Source organism: Macrotis lagotis, chromosome 1 (assembly GCF_037893015.1).
Source record: "Macrotis lagotis isolate mMagLag1 chromosome 1, bilby.v1.9.chrom.fasta, whole genome shotgun sequence".
Classification (NCBI taxonomy): Eukaryota; Metazoa; Chordata; class Mammalia; order Peramelemorphia; family Peramelidae; genus Macrotis; species Macrotis lagotis.
In genome coordinates, this window is record NC_133658.1 from 401,063,482 (window position 1) to 401,085,943 (window position 22,462).

General features: G+C 42.5%; 1 protein-coding gene across 2 annotated transcripts; it reads left to right on the top strand.

Moving 5' to 3' along the window:
* Window positions 1-2,259: 2,259 nt before the first annotated feature.
* ARSI (arylsulfatase family member I) lies at window positions 2,260-22,407 on the top strand. 2 transcript variants are annotated; one of them, XM_074212642.1, is made up of 3 exons: window positions 2,260-2,639; window positions 3,064-3,566; window positions 9,112-22,407. In XM_074212642.1, exons 2-3 carry the CDS (start codon window positions 3,235-3,237, stop codon window positions 10,526-10,528), a joined length of 1,749 nt encoding a protein of 582 aa, XP_074068743.1. In that variant the 5' UTR covers window positions 2,260-2,639; window positions 3,064-3,234; the 3' UTR covers window positions 10,529-22,407. The 2 variants fall into 2 exon arrangements, with proteins under 2 accessions (XP_074068743.1, XP_074068742.1); XM_074212641.1 differs by having other exon boundaries at window positions 2,260-3,566.
* The last annotated feature ends 55 nt before the right edge of the window (window positions 22,408-22,462 follow it).

A 22,462-nucleotide genomic window follows, 5' to 3' on the forward strand; every position in this document is an offset into this window, starting at 1 on the left:
TGTTCTATCTGCTACATTATTGTCTAGATGAAACATGCTTATTTCCTTCTTGTGTTTTCATCAAGGATGCCCTTAAAGTGTACATTGCCTATTTTCATAAAGATATTTTTTATCTTTAAAAAAAGAAAGCAGGGGCAGCTAAGTGGCACAGTGGATAGAGCACCGGCCTTGGAGTCAGGAGTACCTGGATTCAAATCCGACCTCAGACACTTCATAATTACCTAGCTGTGTGGCCTTGGGCAAGCCACTTAACCCTATTGCCTTGAAAAATCTAAAAAAAAAAAAAGCAAATCTGTCTTATCTCCTCCACCCCAAGTATTTTTCTAAAGCATCACTATATTGTAGAAATGACTATAGGTTTGTAAAGGTTGTACAAACAGACTACAAGCTCTAGAAGATCCTACCAAGCTGGAAAGTCTTTGATTTGTTCATGGTCAGTCATTTTCATTTGTGTCCAACTCCTTGTGACCCTATTTGGGATTTTCTTGGAAAAGGTACTGCAGTGATTTGTCATTTACTTTTCCAGCTCATTTTACAGATAAGAAAACCGAGGCAAATTGAGTGACTTGCCCAGTACAATACAACTAGGCTGTGTTTGAGGCTGGATTTGAATTCAGGAAGATGGAGTCTCCCTGACTCAGATCCACTGTATCACCTAGCTGCCCAAAACCCAGTAAAAAACCCTATATTTGAAGGTTGAATATTAGCCTAATGAAGTATGAGATTTATCAGTAGGCAGTTCCATACTTGGAGTCAGGAGCTCTAGGTTTCCTAGCTGATACTATTTAACTGTGTCCAAGGTAGGCAAACTACATCACCTCTCTAAGTTTCAGTTTTCTCCTCCATAAAATGACAATAATGGTATTTGCACTATCTCAGCTATAAGCTAAATAAATGCATTATCATTATTATGATGATTTTAACCTTTTGTTGGTTTTATTTTTGTCACACTTCTGAATATAAATCCTTCCCTTCTCTCCTACCCAAAAGTCATCTCATTTAACAAAGATTATTAAAGAGGAAAAAAGCCATTAAGCAAAACTACACAAACCATCAGTCATATTTGACAACATATGCAATATTCCATATCCAATATGTTCATATATCCATAGCCATATCACCCACAAATGCTCTAGCAATGAAGATAGGAGGTGCATTTTCTCATTTTTTCTTCAGGGTCAAGTTTGGTTCATTAAGTCCTTGGGTTCAGTTTCAATTTATTTGTATGTGTGTGTGTGTGTGTGGGGGGTTGTTGTTCTTTAAATTTAAATTGTTGAAGTTAGTTTCATTCTGCACTTATGTCTTTCTGTGGTTTTCAGTAGTCATCATGTTCATTGTTTTTTATAGTGTAATCATATTTCATTACATGAGTGTACCACAATTTATTTAGTCATTCCAACTTTATTTCCATTTGTTGGCTACAATTTCTGTCTTTTACCTTTTTGGAATCTATGTCTAGTAGTGGGATCTCTGGGTCAAAAAAATATAATTATAAATTATTTTATAGAATGGCTAGACCAATTCACAGCTCTACCAACAGTATATTACTATGCCTTTCTTATTCCTCCAACACCATGACTCTTTCATCACCAGTGCCTGTTTTTTAGGTGTGAGGTGCAGCCTCAGTATAGTTTTGAAGTGTAGTTCTATGATGAATGATTTGGAGCAGTCTTTAATATGATTTTTAATAGTCTGCAGATTTTCTTTCCAGACCTGTCATTCATATCCTTTGACCATTTATTCATTGACAGTGGCTTTTAGTTTGGACCCTTATCATAGATATTTGATGCAAAGATTCCCCCTCCCCTCCCCCATAGACATTGATTTTTGTTCACTTAAAAGCTTTTTAATTTTATGTAATTGAAAGAATCCATTTTATCTTTTGTAACTTGTTTGGTTGAGAAGTCTCACTTTCACCACAACTGGGTGAAGGTACATGATTAAAGATCTTTCTCTTTTATTTAAGAAAAATGATGAGTAGCAGACTAGGAGTCAGACCCTTGCTTTGCTATTAACTAGTTGTGTTTCTTAAGATCAGTCATTTAACCTCAGTGGTCTTCATTTTCTCTATCTGTTCATTAAAGGATTTGGACCAGCTAGTCTCTGCCTTTCATTTCTAACAGTCTAAGCTCATTTTCTAAAGTTCCTTTCAGCTCTGACATACTATGTTCTATGATCCCTCCCAGGTCTGACGTGCCTGTTCTAAGGTCCTTTTCTGTTCTGGCGTTCTGTGTTCCAGATATCTAGGCGGGCCCAAGATAGCACTCTTGTTCCCGGGCCCGGCTTTGGGCACTGATCCCCCACCTCATGACCGGGGCTGGCACTCCACCCCCCAGGCGGCCAATTTCCCGCGAGGCAGCAGAGGAGGAGCCCCAGCTGTGCGCGGTTCCCTTCCACCTGGAAGCCCCAGCTGAAGTCAAAACTTTGCGCTTTCCCTCCCTCTCTTCGGCGGGGTGCCTCCAGCTCCGCCCCCCTGTCCCGGCCCGCCCCATCCCATTCAGCCTTCCTCTCCTCTCGCTGGGGTCCCAGCCCACTTCGCTCAGGGGCTTGCAGAGAACTGGACTTGGCAGCAACCAAGATCTCCAAGAAAGACTGAGTGAACCCAGGCTGAAGTTGAAGCTGCCGAGAGGCGTGCCAGGGTCGGACCGGGAGGCGAGAACTAAAGAAAAGGGATAAGGAGACAGAGAGAAAGGAGGGGGCTTAGGGAGGAGGGCGGGCCCCAGAAAATGAGAAAGAGATCTTGGGGGAGGCAGCAAAGGCCGGTCGGGGGCTCTCCTGGCTGAGAAAGAGGGAGAAGAGGAAGGAGGGAGGCAGGGAGGGAAGAAGCACGGCGGGACCCCTGGCTGAGCTAGCACCCAAAGCTCGGAGAGCCCAGCAGTCCCGGGGTAGCCTCCAGCTGTGAAGGAGGACCCCCTCAAGCCTCACAGCTGGCCCTGGCCCGGAGTCTTTAAGGGGGAGGGGCCTAGATCTTTTCTCTCTAGCTCGGGTCCTCAGGTTGGGGGTTCAGCCACCTCAGCACCCTTCAAGTACAGAATTCCGGTAGTTTCTCCCCCTTTTCTGCAGACTTAACCTTGAGGAGAAAGGGCAAAGAAAGCAATTCAGGAGTTTGCTCTCCCTTCCCAGAAGAGAGGAGTGAGCGCCAGGAGGGCGCAGCGGTCCCGTAGACTTAAGCTCCTGGCGGCCGTGACCTTGGCTCTGTTTCAGAAGCTGAGCCGCTCTTGGGCTGGGGGCAGCATGGCGGTGTCAGCGATCACTGGCTTCTCGCTGGTCAGCCTCCTCAGCTTCGGCTACCTTTCGTGGGACTGGGTCAAGCCGGGCCACCAAGCTGATGGGCCTCGGACCCCTGGGGACAAACCTCCTCCATCACCCTCGCAGCCTGTGTCCCCACCTCCACCCCACATCATCTTCATCCTCACTGATGACCAGGGTTATCACGATGTGGGCTACCACGGCTCAGACATCCAGACTCCGACCTTGGACCGACTGGCCGCGGAGGGTGTAAAGCTAGAGAATTATTACATCCAGCCCATTTGTACCCCTTCCCGAAGCCAGCTCCTCACTGGCAGGTACGTAGTCTGATTTCTACACTGACCACAATGGGCCTAGGGGGTGAAATGCCTGGGGAAGAAGACTCTCCTCATCAAGTTATTACTTTACCAAGGCTGGCCTTTCTATATTTAGTAGAGCATTCCCTAGTCACCTCCAGGCTCTTCTTTTAAAGTGCAAATATCCCTAGGAGGAGGCATATATTAATTCGCCCACACTTCAGTGTGAATGAGTGTAGAATTATATAGATTAAAGTTTGCAAAGTGTTTTGTGGTATCTCATTTAAGTCTCACAACAACTCTTTGAGGTAAGTTCTATAGGTATCTTCTTTTTGCAGAAGTGGAAAAGTGAGTCTCAGAGATATTAAAATGACTTGCTGATGGTCACACAGTAAGGGCTGTGAGGTCTTCCTAACTCTATTTCTATCATTCTTCTATACCATGGAAAGACCGAAATGAAAGTACCCTTAAAATATAGGGTTTTAGAACAGGAAGGGATCTTAGAACAGAGATTATTAGAGCTGGAAAGAACCTTTAGGTCAGTCAACTGCCCTATTTGAGAAACTTTACCCAAGTTCACATAGTTCAATTTAGTTGCATAGTCAGAAAGATGAAATGAAATCATAGAATTTCAGAGCTGCAGATCTTGAAGGTCATCTAAGACCCTCAACCACCCAGTACAGTACATGTCTACAATGTTCCTGACACACAGCAATCAATCTTTGGCTAGAACCCTTCCAGTGACTGCAAACATAGTGCTTCAAAAGGTTTCCTATTCTATTCTCCCATTCCTATAATTGTAAGACTCTTTCTTGCTTTTTTGATTGATTGATTGATTATGGGAAGCAGAAATCTGCCTGTCTGTTACTTCCACCCACTGGCTTTAGTTCTATTTTCTGAAGTTAGAACAAAGTTGATCCTTCATTTAAAAAGTATTTGAAGAAGGCCCTGGAAGCCTTCTCCTCTCTAGACTAACCCCCACCCCCACCCCCACCCCAGTTAAATATCTTCAACCATTGCTCACATATGGCATGGATTCCAATTGCCTCACCATCTTGTTATCCTCATCTGAACTTGTTTGTCAAAATCCTTCCTAGAATGTGGTGCCTAGAACCAGACAAAATTCTTCAGATGGAGTCTGGCTAGGGCAGAAGAGAGTAGGACTATCACTTCCTTTGATCTTGACACTGTGCTTCCATTCATGCTGTCTATGATCACATTAGCTTTTTTTGGAAACCATGTTACACTGTTGACTCATATTGAACTTGTGGTCAACCAATATGCCCAAATCTTTCTTCTATGAGTGGGTCTTTAGTTAGGACTAGTTCATCTAACAGGTTTGTCCAACCCATGACTCTCAAAGCCTGTTCATGTGGCATTACTATATGTTATTAATATACTCATTGATAATATGGGTCATCATAGTCATAAACACTAAATTCTATGTGATTCTAGAACTTGTGCAGTTTAATTTTTGAACCTAAGTATAGGACTTCACATTTATTCAATTAGATTAAACTCAATAAACATTTATTAGGAGTCTATTATGTATAAAGTGCTGGGTTAGGCACTGCACATTTGAAGACAAAATGAAAACATCAGTTGTCCTCAAGGATCTTACTGTCTAGATTATTTTTGGATCTTGGTTCTTTCATATTGGCCATTATCCCAAGTATTGGTTATTATTCCAACTTTTGATAAGCATGTCATTTCATTTTAAGATACTGATAAAAGAAGATCCAGTGACTGCCCCATTTCTTTTAGAATAAAATATAAACTCCTTATCCTGATATTTAAAGTTCTTCACAGTCTGACTCTAGTCTAAATTTCCAGATTTTTTTCATCCTTAACACATACTATGTTCCAGCCAAACTGGCCACCTTGTCACTTCCTGTACCCACCATTCCATCTCCCATCTATAGATCTTTGCACAGGTCTGGGATACATTTCCTCCTTACCTCCTCACCTTAGAATTCTTTGCTTTTTCAAGTTTTAGCTCAAGTGCCACCTTCTTAATGACCCCTCTATAAATTTACTGGACATATTTGAGTTTACTTGTTGGTACTCATCTATTCTCCCTTCTTCCCAATGGAGTATTAGCTTCTTGAAATCTAGGACCTGTTTTGGGTTTGTTTTTTATCCTCAGTATCTAGCAGAGTGCCTGGTACATACTAAGCTCTAAATAAATACTCGATGAATGAATGAAGGAGGGATGGATAATTTGAACAGGACCAGATTAAGTAAAGAGCCCTGGGACTATCATCAAAAGCCATACCAAGATGAAACAGACTGACACTCTTCAATTCTGGTCCTTTAGCTCTTAAATGATCTGATTCAAGAATTAATAATCCCTTAAGGGAAAAGAGCCATTTTGATGGTTATAGGATGCATTTTTTGAAAAAACTCTATTATATTCCTCCTAACATTCATTTGTCTCTCTTCCTCTTTTACTTCCTCCCTCCCTTTCTTTCTCTTCCCCCCTTCCTTCCTCCCTCCCTCCCCCCTTTCCTTCCCTTCAAAAGTGGTATAATTTCTCTGTTAAATTATATTAAAAAATGGAGAGGGGAAAGGGGTAGCCAAAGGGATTGAACTTTTTCCAGTCCAGAACTATCAAGAGGCGAAGTGGAAGGAGATCCAAGGCTCGGGAAGTCGATCAGTTTGTAAGTGTTTATTAAATACTCTTTAGGGGCTAGACACCATGCTAATCACTGATGATGCAAAGAAAATCAAGGTCAGAAGGCAGAAGGGTATGTGAAGGTAAGATGAAAAGTTTCTGAGAAATAAGTAGTTCTGGATTCAGATCAGCTGTGGGAGAGAAGAAGACTATCTGAGGATTGGGAAGAGGAGTGATCTATTGGGAATTCAGAGGTGGGAGAAGAATGGAAAAGGTCTGGTAATGGGATGGATGGCTAAGAAGAATGGTGTTTGGAGAGGAGTGTTGAGAGCAGAATGAGGGTGGGGATAGCTTAGGGGAAAGAATGGAATCAGGGAAACTGATGAAGGGTGCTCTCATTTATTCCTCCCTACCCCACCTCCAGACCCCACTGAGGCTTCCTTAACTCTCTGTCTCTTGGGAACTGCTTCATCTTATCCCTCAGTTGCTCTGGTTTCCTTTATCATCCTCCTTGCTCTCAGGATACTCTTGAGTCTCCTTTTCCTCTTCTTCCTCCTCCTCTTCCTTTACCACCTCCTCCTTTATCACATCTTTGTTTTTTGTCTTTCCCTCATTTTATTTCTTCTCTCTCAGGCCCCTGAGGCTGTATTTGTCTGCATTTCACAAATAGACATGCAGACTCAGGCACATCCAAGGCTTGGAAAGTGACAGGATTTCATCCATGGTAGTACTTCCTCCACTGCTACAGATTAACCCCCCTCTGTGCTTTAGGAGATTTGCTATGGCTAATCAATGCTTGATTCTCTGGTGCTGATTCTCTCTACTCTTATTTAGGCTGGCATCAGACAGGCACACTTAGCAGTGGTCTCTCACCAGACTTGTATGTCCAAGCTTTCCAGGAAGAGCTGAACAAGCTTGTGTTCTGCTGATAGTCCATGCTCATTTTTATGCAATGAAGAAGTATCAGAGTAGATGTGTGTGTGTATATACATACACAAATATATGTATACATATATGTATATATACATATATGTAACTATTTTGTAAAATTGCATCAACTTACTTTATATTTAAACTATACACACACACACACACATATTACTTACCTTCTCTATTAAAATGTAAACTTATTGTCAGTAAGGATCATTACTTTCTTTGCACTTGCATCCTCAGAGCTTAGCATAATACTTGGTCTCTACACATCACAACATAACACAACCTAACCTACCCTACCTTAACCTAACATAGCCAATAGAGGGCTGACTTTGGAATTAGGGAAAACTGGGTTAAAATCCTGATACCTACTGGCTATATGACTGTTATTCTCTGACAACCCACTAAGACTTTGAATTAGAGGTGATTTGCTAATCTGCAACAGTTGAGGGTGTTTCTACACTGAACATTCCCCAAATGGAAAGAAAATCTGGACCAAAAAAATTCTAAAACAAAGTAATTCTATAATAGAGGTAGAATGGTTTAGGATAGTGGGCTGGGAGTGATTCTATAAGACTAAGTTCCCAGGCTGATTCTGGTACTTTATGAGTACATGAACCTGCACAAGTCTTCTAAAACTTGGTGGGACTTAGACAACTTATTTACTAAATCATAAGGATGATAGTTTTAGAGCTGGAAGGTCTTGGACTGGGTCATCTAATCCAATTTACAGATCAGGAAACTGAGGTTCCAGAAAGGTAGAGAGTTTTTGATTTGACCAAAATTGACCAAAAACAGATCTAAACCCAGGTCCTCTGACTCCAGAAGTGACACTTTTCATTGAATCATGTGGATGTAAATTTGTTTTTTCCCCTTCATTTTCCTCTTGCTGTAGAGAATACATATATATATGTATACACTCACACACATATGTATGTATGTGTGTATACATATATATATATATAATTATTCTATACACAGATCTTTATCTGGATGCAGATAGTATCTTTCTTTATATGTCCTTTACACTTAATTTGGGTTTTTATAAGTCTTATTCTCCCAAGATAGCTTATTCTCTCAAAGTAATTCTATTACTGTATACAGTGTTCTCTTGGTTCTGTTCATTTTGCTCTTCATTATTTCATGTACATCTTTCCATATTTTTCATCATTTCTTATTTGTACCTGACTTTGAATGTTCAAATTATATATCACATCTTCTATGAAGCCTTCTCTCATCCTTTCTCCACCCTTTCATTTCTCTGCCATTCAAGGTTAATTTTAAGTTGATAATTTTGTATGGCCCATGAATAATGTTACAAATATCCAAATGGCCCTTGGCAGAAGAAAGGTTCCCCACCCCTGGTCTAAGGGATCAGACTCTCCATAGAGCAATGGGTCAGTAGAGCAGCACTCTCTCCTGTCTCATTCTTTTCACTTTCATATTTGGAAAGACTTTAGAACAGATAATGCTGAAAACTTGAAGAGGCCTTATAACATAAGGAGAGGACTTTACACAGAATTTAGAATATTGGAATTGGAAGGCACCTTTACAATGTGGAAAATCAGAGCTTAAGAGGACCTTAATACAATGACATGTCAGAATCAAGAAGGTCTTTAGAACACAGAATCTCAAAGCTGGAAGAGAATTCAGTCATACCTCCTCAGTTTATTAATCAGTTTATTATCTAGTCAAATCCACTTAGTTTTGTTGTTCAATTGTTTCATCAAGTCTGAATCTTCATGACCCCATTTGAGGTTTTCTTGGCAGAGATATTGAAGTGACTTGCCATTTCCATCTCCAGTGGATGGTTTTATCAGGTAATTAGAGGTAAAGTGACTTGACTCAGGGTCACACAGTGAGGAAATGTCTGAGGATGAATTTGAACTGAGGTCTTCTGACTCCAGACATAATAAATGCTTATATGAGCATTCATTCATTTCATCTTCAGGTCTGAGATGAACAGAGGAGAACTCAGATTCATGTTAATATATTCCTGTTCTTCATTCTGCCAACCAGGTACCAGATCCACACAGGGCTCCAGCATTCGATCATCCGTCCTCGCCAGCCCAGCTGCCTGCCCCTTGACCAGGTGACGCTACCACAAAAACTGCAAGAAGTGGGCTATTCCACTCACATGGTAGGCAAATGGCATTTAGGTTTCTATAAGAAGGCCTGTCTGCCCACAAGACGTGGCTTTGATACCTTCCTGGGCTCCCTGACAGGCAACGTGGACTACTACACATATGACAACTGTGATGGGCCTGGAGTATGTGGCTATGACCTTCATGAGGGTGAGAGTGTTGCTTGGGAGCAGAGTGGTCAGTACTCTACCCTGTTGTATGCCCAGCGTGCCAGTCAGATCTTGGCGAGTCACAGTCCCCGCCAGCCCCTCTTCCTCTATGTAGCTTTTCAAGCTGTGCACACCCCTCTGCAGTCTCCTAGAGAGTACTTGTACCGTTACCGTTCCATGGGCAACGTGGCTCGACGAAAATATGCTGCCATGGTGACCTGTATGGATGAGGCTGTGCGCAATATCACGTGGGCCCTAAAGCGTTATGGATATTATGACAATAGCATCATTATCTTCTCCACTGATAATGGTGGCCAGACCTTCTCTGGAGGAAGCAACTGGCCCCTGAGAGGCCGCAAGGGCACTTATTGGGAGGGTGGTGTGCGTGGCATTGGCTTTGTTCATAGTCCCTTGCTCAAGAGGAAGAGGAGGACAAGTCGGGCACTGGTACATATCACAGACTGGTACCCTACACTGGTGATGCTGGCTGGGGGCAGCGTGTCTGAGGCAGATAGGCTGGATGGCTTCAATGTGTGGCCAGCCATTAGTGAAGGTCAGGCTTCCCCTCGAATGGAGATCCTTCACAACATCGACCCTCTCTACAACCATGCCAAGCATGGCTCCCTCGAGGGTGGCTTTGGCATTTGGAATACAGCTGTACAAGCTTCCATTCGAGTTGGTGAATGGAAGTTGCTGACGGGGGACCCTGGCTACAGTGACTGGATCCCCCCCCAGACTCTTGCTAACTTTCCTGGCAGCTGGTGGAACCTGGAGCGGTTGGCAGATGGCGCCCGCCAGTCTGTGTGGCTCTTTAACATCAGCGCGGACCCCTATGAACGCGAGGACCTGGCTGCTCAAAGGCCCGACGTGGTCCGCTCCTTGCTGGCACGCTTGGCATATTACAACCGGACGGCCATTCCTGTGCGCTACCCCGCTGAGAATCCTCGGGCCCACCCTGACTTCAATGGGGGCGCCTGGGGCCCATGGGTTAGTGAGGAAGAGGAGGAAGAAGAGGAGGAAGAGGAAGAGACTGGGGAAGGGAGGGGTCGGGGCTCTCACCGAGGCAGAAAGAAGTGCAAAATCTGTAAACTTCGTTCTTTCTTCCGCAAGCTCAACACCAGGCTGATGTCCAACCGTATCTGACTGTGTAGGCTGGGGGTGGGGTCTCCAATCCTGCTTCTTCTGCCAAGGCTCCTGCTGGCTGGCACCCATTCATGGCTGGGAAACCCTTAGAGAAGAGACTGTTGGTTATCTAAGCAAAATGGGAACTAGCTCAGCTGGTTGGGGTGGGGGAGGGGTGCTCTAAAAGTGAACTGGGGATAGTTTACCAATGGGAATATCCCTTAGGCTCAGGGCTGGGATGTCAGACACAACCTAACTGGTGGTGATACTTCCTGATTTGTTTAATTCCATAGCAATCCCCCTGAAACTCAGTGGCAGAGCTGGAGAGTAGGACTGTGGGTTCAGGACCTAGCTTTAGAGCCACTGTTACCTTGCATCCCTCCTAGACTACACTCGAAGGGATCAATGGAGTTTCTCTTCCATGCCCATCTCTTATTGCACCCAAATAAAGGTTTTCCTTCAACTTTTGCTGATGAGAGCAAGGTTGATACCATGAGAGGGTGTGGAAGAGTTGAGAGAGTATGGGGAAAGTAGTAATGATTAGATAGGTGAATATCCATTGGGTCTACTATAGGAGGACTCATGTATACAGAGGGAAGTTGGATTTGGTGGCTTAGGATGTCTCTATCATATCTAGGCATCTGTGATTCTAAGATTTGGGAGCTTCATCCATCCAGCTAGCTTCTGGTAAATGGGGTGATGGTATCAATGGGAGTGAGTGATTACAATTCTTTGGTATGGACAAACATACAAGGCAATAAGCATTTGTTTAGGATCTACTGTGTACTAGGCCTGGGAAAAGCAAATTATTATGAAATTATGAACTCATAAAGAAGCATATGTACAAGCTAGGTCTTTGTACAATGGGTATAAATATGTGCATGTGTAGTCATTGATACCCACCTACATGCACATCTAATGTGGGGGAAACTAGAAGTAGATCCATGTGTGTTTGCACACGTGTACACACACACACACACACTCACTGAGGGGCAGGCATGAGGGGTGTGGGGGGGTTAAAAGCCTCTAATGTACAGTGCGTCTTCTTTCTGCACAGCCTGTTCTGTGTTTCTCCCTCTAAGGTTCCAGTCAGTGCCGCATGTGTAGGCGATGGCTCTGCTGTGAATTTTGAAAATAGTTATTTTTGTCTCTGGCAAATGAGGCCTGTTAGGACTTGTCAGCTCGGGGATGAGCTGCAGGGGGTGGGGGGGGAGGGTTTGACTGTCACAAAATCACATTCATTTAAAACTGGCCACTGAAGGATTTGACATAGCCTTGGAGAGTCAGGAGCCAAGGGACAGTGAGCAGGAAGAGACCTAAGGAGGATGAGAGAGCTTCAACAACCCCTCCTCTTCCCTCCAGTTTCATCAACCTTCCCCTTAAAGTGCAGCATTAGATTGGCTTTGTCCCAGGTCTGGTAGGAGGTCTGATTGGGAAGGCTGAGGATCAATAGCTAAAGGAATTTGTTCACCTGAGGCAGAGACAGATTCTTTTAGGGGTTTCTGGGTAGTCAAGACACAGCTCATGGCATCATGGATACAGTCTCAGGAGATAAGAAACCCCATGGGTTAGAGGGCATAGGAGGGGTACTGTGATGGTGGGACCGTGAGAGAGGCTGCTCATGGTCTGTTGTGCCAAATGGGGTTGATGATTGTTTTGGGGAGTTGGGAATTCTCACTGAAATGATGGGTCTGCTTTGGACCAGTCCTATAAGGACCCCTAATTGCTCTGGACTACTGTAGCCAACCTAACTTTTTTTCTGAGGTCTCACTGGTTTATTCTGAACTTGATTAACTTTGTAATGCCATCAATGTGCCTTGGAGGGATACAGGCCCAAAAAAACATAGATGGACTCTATTCTGCTGCTCTGGTGGTCATTGTTTTGGGCCCTCCCTTTTTCTCTAATGTCCCCTTCCTATTTTCAGGAAGAGTGACATTTTCCTGTTACCTCCTTTCCTATGGAAAAAGGCAGTCAAAATTCAATACAGACAGTGGGAAAAAAGTCTTTGCCCTGTCTCTCAAGGATCTTACATTTGACTGGACAACTTAGAGGTATCTTGAGATGAGGAAACCATTTCTCTCTTCCTCCTTCCCTCACTCCCACCCTTAAAACCCAGTGAGTAGGAGGCAGTATCACATAGTGGAGTAGATCTTTTTTTCTGCTATTGGGTGTCAGATCTGGTATCAATTTCCTGCTCTACTCCAGACTCATGTCTTTGGGCACACTGCTTCCCCTCCTAGGAGTTCCTTTCCTCATCTATAAAATGAAAGAGTTGGAATATAAATGATCTCTAAGGTCCCATCCAACTCTGACTTTCTCAGCTGCAAGTTCCCTCAGGACACACACCTGACTTTGACCTTAGATTGGGGTTGGTTCCCTCAGAAGAATCAGATCTATTAGGGTCTAGTGGACAAGCTTACTGGACTCTGAGTCAAGAAGACCTTGAATTCAAATCCTACCTCCAACACTTAACAAGGTGACTATGGATGAGTCATTCAAATTCACTGAGGCAGTTTTCTTTTACAAATGAGGTGAAAAAATAACTGTAGTATCTACCTCACAGGATTGTTGTGAGGTTCAAATGAAATGTTTTTAAAGCTTAAATGTCAATTATCATTGCTTCAACTGTTTCCTGTCCCCAGGATAGGATAGACAACTTTTGGTTCAACAGGGAGGTCCATCCTTGGCAGGAACCCCCTAGGGTTGCCAGAACCTATGGATGCAGATGTTGCTTTCTGGCTCTCTTGTGGCTGGTGTTGACCTGACCACTGGGTGGCAGTGAGACCTTGAAACTGGCTCAGCTGGGGGAGAGTATAGAGACCAAAGAGATGACCACCACCTCAGCTTGTCCCTAAACCTCCAGGCTATTTCCCACTAACCCTCAAGGGAGGTACCTGCAAATACAACCAAGAGAGCCTGAGAACAACTGAAGGGGGCTTTGTTTCCTGTGACTTCCTAGATGACAAGGACTGTCTTTTGCCTCTTATTTGTATACCTAGCACTTACACAGTAGGTGCTTAATAAATATTTACTGTATTGACTCACTTTTCTGCCTCCCTCCTTTGGCCTCAATAGGTACCTACCCTGCCACCTTAGAAGCAGTCAGTAGGACTTGGTGCGTGTGGAGAACAGTGCCCAGAGAGAAGGGAAGCAGGGGGAAAAAAAGCAAATAAGGAGTTGAGAAGAAGGGATGATTTAGATCCAGCTTCCTAGGATACATTCACTGCCTTTCTTCTCCTTACTCACCCACACAAACTGTTCTTTGAGTGGGCAAAGTAGAATTGATCTGAGCCCTAAGTATCTTACTATGACCTGGCTTCCAGAGTATAGACTCCTGGGCTAAGGAGAGTGAACCCTATCTTGTTCACTTCTGATAGTCATCCCCCCCCCAAGGCCTGACCTTCATCCCTGCATTGCTATTTAATTCTCTGACATCGGACAGTCAAGCTGACTGAGCAATGCAGGGGCAAACATCTGGCTACATGATGGCCACTTAGTTGAGTTGCCATTAAGAAGTCTTCTGACTTCTATTTCTGTTCACTTCTTTCCCTCATCCCTGTCCCCCATTCTTAATCCCTCCCCAAATAAAATGATAAATGGAAAGTATACTGGATTTGGGGTTTGGGTTCGAATTTTGCTCTAGTATGTCACTAGCATGACTTTGGGTAAGTCATTTTACGTCTAAGGGGTCTAAGATATATAAAATGAGGGAATTGGAGGGATCATAGAATTCTCTTCAATTTCTAAATTTAGAATCCTTTCTTCTTTGAAGAATGGAAGAAATAATAGAAAAGGGAAAATGTCCTTTTTAAGGGAGGGAGTAGAAGAAAAACACTGTAGGTCAATGTGAGTGCCTTTGAATCATAGAAAAATTCTGCAACATATTTCTTTTATCTTTAGATTGCTTTATTGATATTTTTTCATTAGATATATTTCAAATATAATTTCTCTTCTGGGAAGTATTTAGTAGATAGTAGATAGAGCTTGCTTGAAGTCAGGAAGACTTGATCTCAAATTTGGCCTTACTAACTATGTCACCCTTTGCAAATCACTTAACCTGTCTGCCTCAATTTCCTTAACTGTAAAATAAGCATAACAATAGTACCTTCCTCCCAGGATTGTTGTGAGGATCAAATATTATATGAAAAGTGCTTAATAAATTTTTGCTTCCTTCTGTCTCTTACCCAGAGAGCTACCTCTCTAATAAAGAGTAAAGAAAGAAGGGAAAAATAGTTTAGCAAAACTAATCAACAGAACTGACAGTAGATGCTATATTGTGTACTCCTAGTCCCTCATCCCTGCAAAGAAGGGAGAAAGTTGTATTTTCTCTCCTCTCTTTCAGAGTCAAACTTGGTCATTATAATTATACAGTGTTCAAGATTTTACTTTATTTTCATTGTTGTTTATTTTATTTACATTGTTAAAATATCCTGGCCTAAAGTATAGAACATTCAGCAATCACAAAATCTAGCATGGTGTAAGAGAATACATTGTGTCAGACTAACCTAATTTCCTTTTTTTTGAAAAGGTTACTAGATCAAAGGAATGTTGTACATATAGTTTACCTAGATTTGAGCAAGTCATATGATGAAATCTCTCCTGCTATTTTTGTGGATAAGATGGAGATATGTAGGCTACATAAAATGCGATTAGGAACTGACTAAATGGCTAATTGCAAAAAATAATTAGTTCCATGTCAGCTTGGAAGGAGGTGTCTAATGGAGGGTGTCGGGCCCTTTATTATCTAATATTTTATCAATTATTTGAATAAAAACACAAAAGAATGATTATCAAATGCTCTGATTATACCAAGTTCATAGTGATAGCATAGGTCAGAATTAGGATTCAAAAGGATCTTGAAAGACTAGAATGTTGGGCTTATATCTAGTAAAATAAAATTGAATTAAGTATGTACATCTTGCAATTGGTTCAACATGTCAACTTCATATCTATAATATAAGAGAATTATGGATAGAGAGCATTTTGACTGAAAAAGATGTCTTTAATATTTGGGGATAGGTATTAAATTATATATATGGTTGATATAAGCCAATAGTGTGACAGGGAAATCAAAAAGATAATATAATCTTAGGTTATATCATAAAAGTCTTAATTTCCATAATGAGACATATTCTATTTTTGTTTTATCCATCCCTGAAATACTCCAGGTTCCACATTTTAAGAAAGATATTGATAAGCTAGACAGTATCCAGAGAAGAGTAACCAGGATGGTGAAAATCTTGAGATCATGGCATATAAAGATCTGTTGTTCTTCAGCCTGGAGAGAAGATCCAGCAGGAATATGGTGGTCAGTTTCAGGAATTTAAAGAGCTGTCATGGAAAAAGGATTAGATGATGTCTCCAGAAGGCAGAAGCAGGGGCAATGGGTGGAGGTTGCAGAGAATTAGATTTAGGAAAGAAATATAAGGATGACACAGGGAAAAGTCTTCCAACCAACCAGATTATCCATAAGCTTGAACCAATTCTCAAGTTATTGAATTGTTTCAGTCATGTCTGACTCTCCTTGAACCCATTTGAGTTTTCTTGACAAAGATACTAGAGTGGTTTGTCATTTTCTTCTTCAAATCATTTAATAGATGAGAAAAATGAGGTAAACAGGGTTAAGTGACTTGCTTAGAATCAGGTCCTCCTGACTCTAGGGTCAGCACCAAATTATTGTGTCAGCTAACTGGCCCTTAAGAATCAATTGTTAAATTTTCAGTGAGAATATTTTTTTAGGTTTTTATAAGGCAATGGAGTTAAGTGGCTTGCCCAAGGCCACACAGCTAGGTAATTATTAAGTGTCTGAGAACCCTGATATTTGAACTCGGGTACTCCTGACTCCAGGGCTGGTGCTCTATCCACTGCACCACCTAGCTGCCCCTTTCAGTGTGAATATTAACACCCCAGCAGCAAATACTACAAATCAGAGCTCAATTTATTGTTTTGTAAATTGTTTAAACTTAAAAGATGGAAAAAATATTAGTAGTGCAGGTTAAACTTAAAAGCCTATGGAGCATGCATTTTAAACTTTCTAGATAGTTGGTTGTTAAAAATATTTAGCACACCCCTGACTGCCTTGGTGAAGAATAGACTCCTGGGTGCAATTCTTCAATCAAAGGATGACCATTGTTTTTTTAAGATGTAAGGTGGGTGGGGCAGCTTGGTGGTGCAGTGGATAGAGTACAGACCCTGGAGTCAGGAGTACTTGAGTTCAAATCTGACCTCAGACACTTGATAATTACCTAGCTGTGTGGCCTTGGGCAAGCCACTTAACCCCATTGCCTTTCAAAAGCCTAAAAAAACTCCATTGCCTTGAAAAAACCTTAAAAAAAGTTGTAAGGTGGTGGTAGTGGAACTGTTGTTCAGATAGGATTTGTATTTGAACCCTGAGATTCTAAGATTCTTTTTGATTAATAATAATAGCTCCCATTTCTGTAGTGATATAAGATTTGCATAGCACTTAACCTTGTAAAACACTTTGTGAAATGGAGAGTGTGTGGGTATTCTCCCCTTAGTTTTTTTTTTTTAGGTTTTTGCAAGGCAAATGGAGTTAAGTAGCTTGCCCAAGGCTACATAGCTAGGTAATTATTAAGTGTCTGAGACCGGATTTGAACCCAGGTACTCCTGACTCCAAGGCCGGTGCTTTATCCACTACGCCACCTAGCTGCCCCTCTCCCCTTAGTTTTACAGGAGAAATAGATGAGGCTCAGAATTGTGAAGTAAGTTTCTTAGAATCCCATAGCTAAGAAGGGCTGCTTGGATCTAAGACCAAATCTAAGATCAAACCATCCTTTGTCCCAAGCTGTCCCTCCATTCATTTAGTGAATCAGGTTCCCCTTCAGGATGTTTTCCCTTTCTCCTTATGAATCACTTCTCTGTTCCTTTTTATTCTCATTCCTTAAATTTCTCAAGGGGATATGCCCTTACTCCTGGAGGTTCATATTCCAAGCCTTCTTCTCCACTTAGATTCAGAAAGGATACCTTTCAAGGGCAGGGAAGTATTGGGAGCTTGGAACTGGGGGCATGAACTCTAGTATAAGGAGACTGGCCATCTGAGTGCATTCCTTTGTGCCCATGATGGACAGACTCAATTTCCCTCACATGTCACTGTCTTAGCCAGTGATACAAGGTGCTCTCTTTGTCACATGGATAGGAAATCACTTCTACTTCCCCTTGTAACCTGGCATGGTTTGCAAAGTCAGGAAGCATATTTATTGTGATCTCAAAGGCTGCCTCCTTTTGGAAGACCATTTGTCCACAGCACTAAGCTGTGTATATCAGCATGTACATTACCTGTATATCAGCATGACAAAGTAGGGACTTGGTGGGCTTGGGTGCTTATGGGTATCAATTCATAGGGCGCATGCTCAGACAGCCACACACATGTGTGCCAAATGTCAGTGTGCCCATGGGTATGAGCACCAGAGGTTGTATTCATCCTTCCTGCTCTCACTGATGAACAAACACAAGCTGACTTTTTGTTACTGCCATCACGGACCACTGGGCGCTATTGATAATACCCTCTTCTCCTCTGACCCTTCTTCTCTTTGTCCCATAGATTTGTTGGGCAGGGAAGCTATCTATTACATTTGTTGTAATGCCTCCTTATCAGGGGCAGTGATTATAGAGTAAGGTGAAGAAACGATAAGTCCAACCAGTGGACCAACTCTCTTATGCTGACTTTTCTAGATAAGAATTCATATTTTGTTTTTGAGTTAGATGATCTATTAGTGACCTCCCTCTCTCTGTGGGCTTGCCCTATTTCTGTTCCATACCCACTAGAAGATTTGGGGTTCAGTCAAGGAGGACCATTTTGCTTTACCCCAGAATCTTTTTACTCCCTCCTCCCCATCTCCTATAATCTAACCATTTTTCTTCTCTCACCTTCCCGTATCACCTCTTGGCACTGCCAGGGAAAGAAAGGAGGGAGTTTTCAAGAAGTAAGGCAGAAAGGAAAGTAAGGGGAGAGGAAAGAAAGAGAGGAATTACATTCAAATACCTTCTGTTATAAAGCCCTTGCTCTCTCTGTATCATCTGTTATGAAGTAGGCATGAACACAATTTAATAATACCTTCAGTAACAGGTAGCTCCTTTGCATGTAAAGCAGCACAATCCATTGTTTGTCATCTCTGTTATAGTTTTCCCTTGATCTGAAGTCGGCTTTGGTATCGACTTTCCCTGGTTGTTCCTAAGTCTGCTTTCTGAGGTTAAGCAGAAAAAGTCTGTTTCTTTCAGACATTTGGAGATAGTAATCACACTGTCTAAACCTTGAGTTGATCTTCAAATTGCACAATCTCTTGCTTCTTCACCATCCTATCTACCTTCCTCTGGTCACCTTGCTAGTATTCCTTTTAACATGAGATGCCCAGAGAGGAACACAATATTCTAGATACCATTCAATCCTAATTCTATGAAAACCAACAAGGTATCATTTGTCTATATATTTATAGTTACAATGTCATATACCAGGTCTTTAATGTTCTTTATGTTCTTTAATGTCCCATCTCCAGATCTTTTTTTTTTTTGCAAAAACTGCTACATGACTATGTCTGGGGGCTAGATAAGATGATAATATGATATGTCCCTTAGTTATAGGAATTTGATTTATTGCTAGGGGTGTGCTGAAGCCAGTTAGAATAAGTTCTTGAGAGTGATTGTTGAATTTTCAGGGTGAACATCTCAGAACTCAGTAACTAAGAGGGCAGCTATGGGGGCACAGAGGATAGAGTACCAGACCCGCAATCAGGAAGATTCATCTTGCTGAGTCCAAATCTGATCTCAGACACTTATTAACTGTGTGACCTTGGACAAGTCACTTTAATGGTTATTAAACATTTACTTGCATTTGGCTGGTTAGACCTCCAGCTCTACCAATGAATAGTTACATAACTTTGAGTAAATTACTTTTTCTTTTTAGCCTCAGTTTCCTCTTGTGTAAAATGAGAATCTTCAATTAGCTAAGGTTCTTACTAAGACTAGCATTCTGTGTTCTAAAGTCTCTTCATTGATTTGATAAAAACTGCTCTTTTGGTTTTTTAAGTGAAGACAAAAAGATACTATTCCTCCTGGAAAGAGAAAGGAGGTATTAGAAGCTAGGGGAGCCTTCTTTCTTAAACTGGAAGCTCAGTAAAGAGGATTGATAGATAAAAGGAAAGCATAGTATTCCCTTTCCTAGTCTGGTTTTCTGTGACTAGGCTGCTTGGTCTTTCACAGTGGTCATTTCTTTATCTCACCCCCCCACTGCCCCAAATAGTATACTTAAGGTGGGTATTTTTGCTAGGTACAAGTTCTGTGGAAAAGGGTGGGGGTGGCAGAAGAAGGGATCCAGGTGGAGGAGCCAGGACATGAGGAGGTGGGAACCACAGGACATCTTGTTGGGTCCCTCATTCAGCGGTTGAGATTTCTGCCAAGCCCTGCTCTCTTAGTTAAATTCCTCCCCCTCTTCACTTTACCCACCCCTTCCTTTACCCATGTTGCCAAAGAGCAACTGTCCTGCTCCTGGTGGGTACTGAAGGTGGAGGTAATAGCATATCCAATGCTTTGCTGCCCGTTAGCTGAGTGGCAAGTCCTGTTTGCCCAGGCACATGACAGGGCCCTCCTTTATGCTTCTGAATTGCTACGTTGGCGGGAGAAGGGAAAGTGTATTGTGTGCAAAAACAAAACCAAGTAGTTTTTCCTTTTTCTGAAGGTGGTGATGGTGCAATTAATGGCTGAGCCATTACCTCCTCCCTCTTTTCCACCTCCCTCTCCGATCCTCTCCTTTCCTCTCATTCCCCTTTCTATCTCCCCCGCCCTCTTTGATTTCTTTTCTTTGAAAAAAACCCCAGCAATACCTGATGAGTTCAATTCACCACCTGGAGGAGTCTATCTCTTCAGGGGTTAGGATGTTCCTTGTTCCCATCTCTGGCTCCTTAGGAAGGGGCAGGAATTTCCTGCAGCCAGGGAAATATGGGAGTGGGAGTAGGTGGGATGGTGTTTGTGTGTGTGGGGGGAGAGATTGAGAGACAGAGAGATTGAGAGAGAGAGAGAGAGAGAGAGAGAGAGAGAGAGAGAGAGATCATTTGAAATCTAGCTCCCTAGAGTATCATTAGACACAGGGATTTTGGAGAAAAATATAAATCCCTAGAGTTTAGGAAAGGAAGGAGGCCAGGCCAGCATTGCTGGTAACTGGGAGGGATGAAATTGCAAAATCTTGGAGAATGATGTAGTTGCCTGAAGTTGTTCCCAGCCCTGCCCCCAATTCTGGCTTTACTGAAAGACAATTACCTGAACTTCAGTTTATCTGGCTGAGAAATGGGACCAAAATGCTTCCTCCCTTTTCCTGAAAAAATATAGAAATTTATGATTTTTGAATAGGTCTGTAATTTGTATTATCAGTCCTTGAAAGAGCTGTGGTCCTAACTTCTCTGGAACTCCCTTTATCTCCTCTAGGAAGATGGGGTGATGGCTAGGATGGTGAATCCTTGTAAGACCTGAGGATTGGGATGAATGGTGACAAGACATCTTAGAAAGTGCATAGAAAATAGAAGTCAGGGAATGTGGACTTTGGGGCATACTAATGATGAGCAAGGGACATCAAGATTCTTTTTTTTTCCAATGTTAACAATGCTGATGATAATCCCTTTCTAGATAAGTGCCAACTGTTTCAGATGGGTTAGTTAGAACAAAGTCAGAGAAGAGAAGATGGGGTCAAAGCTTGGACCTTGCTTCTGTTCTCCCCTTAGTCCCCAAGCCCTCGACCATCCCCACTGGTTTGGTCAAGCAAACAGGGGGAGTATGGACACCATGGTGAGGACTGACTCCTATAACTAAGAGGTCACCTAGTCCAACCTCTTCATTTTTACAGATAAATAAACTCACCTGTGGGAGAGAGGAAATGATTTGCCCAAGGTCACATAATGGCACAAGTGGAATGTAACTTGAGTCTTTTCATTCCAGCTCTGTTTCCTCTACTTTGGGTTGCTGCTCCTGCCCCAACCCCCACTCCTAGTATCTTTCAAAAAGCAGAAACTAGGACAAGGTTCCCAGGAGAGAACAACTTGGTGATTCCTTTAAGGAAGGAGGGCAGAGTTAATGTCCACTCAACGATCCTTGAGAGAATCCCAGTCCATGTCTTGGGGCACAAGGATGATTCTCTCCAGACCCCAGACCTGAGGTTTCTCTTTTGGACTCCTCCTAATGTCTATGATTCTAACAAAGTGTGCAGATTAACAGTAGGAACTTAATGAATTAGAAGGTGGGGGAAGGGGAGGCAGAAGAGAGGAGACTGAGAATGAGGGATAAGGAGGAAGAATATTTTTTAGAAGAGTGGATAGAGCAGAGACATAATAAGTGATGATAGAGTGGAGAGGACAGAGATGAGGAAGAAAAAGAAGAGAAAGGTGAGCAAGAAGTGAGAGGAAAGGATTTGGGAGAAGAGAGGAGAGAAGAGAAAAAGATGAGTGAGAAAGGGAAGCTTACATAGAGATGACAGTGAGAGATGAGAGAAATATAGGAGCTGAGAAGAGGTGAGAGGAGAGAAGTGAGAGTTAGGAAAGAGAAGAAAGGTGAGCAGGGAGAAAGACTGAAAAGAGAAAGATGTATGTAGGTCTGGATGAATTAGACATTTCTTTCTAAACCTTGGAACTTGAATGTTGCTAGGGCAACAGGGCAATACCTGTTTTTTATGGAGGATAAGATGTAGTTGCTAGGGTAACAGCATCCTGTCTTTTCAGGGACCGTCCTGAAATGTGGCAAGGGTAGTTGCCATGACAACCCTTTTTTGCCCCACTTAATCCTAACCCATCTGTTTCAATCACCCCAGTGATCGGGGTGGGGTGTGGGGAATTATTTACTTATTTTATCTGGGGAGTAAGTTTCTTCTTCTTTACCCCCCACCCTTTCCCTGGATGCTGCTTCCCCCTCCCCCGCCCCCGACCTGGGCCCTGTGGCCTGCAGGTGTTTGGGAGGCA

What these genes read in the sequence shown, in the direction of transcription:
- ARSI (XM_074212641.1), top strand. Translation starts at nt 3,235, where the DNA reads ATGGCGGTGTCAGCGATCACTGGCTTCTCGCTGGTCAGCCTCCTCAGC. An exon ending in AGCCAGCTCCTCACTGGCAG is followed by an intron (nt 3,567 to 9,111) that starts GTACGTAGTCTG and finishes TCTGCCAACCAG; the next exon opens with GTACCAGATCCACACAGGGC.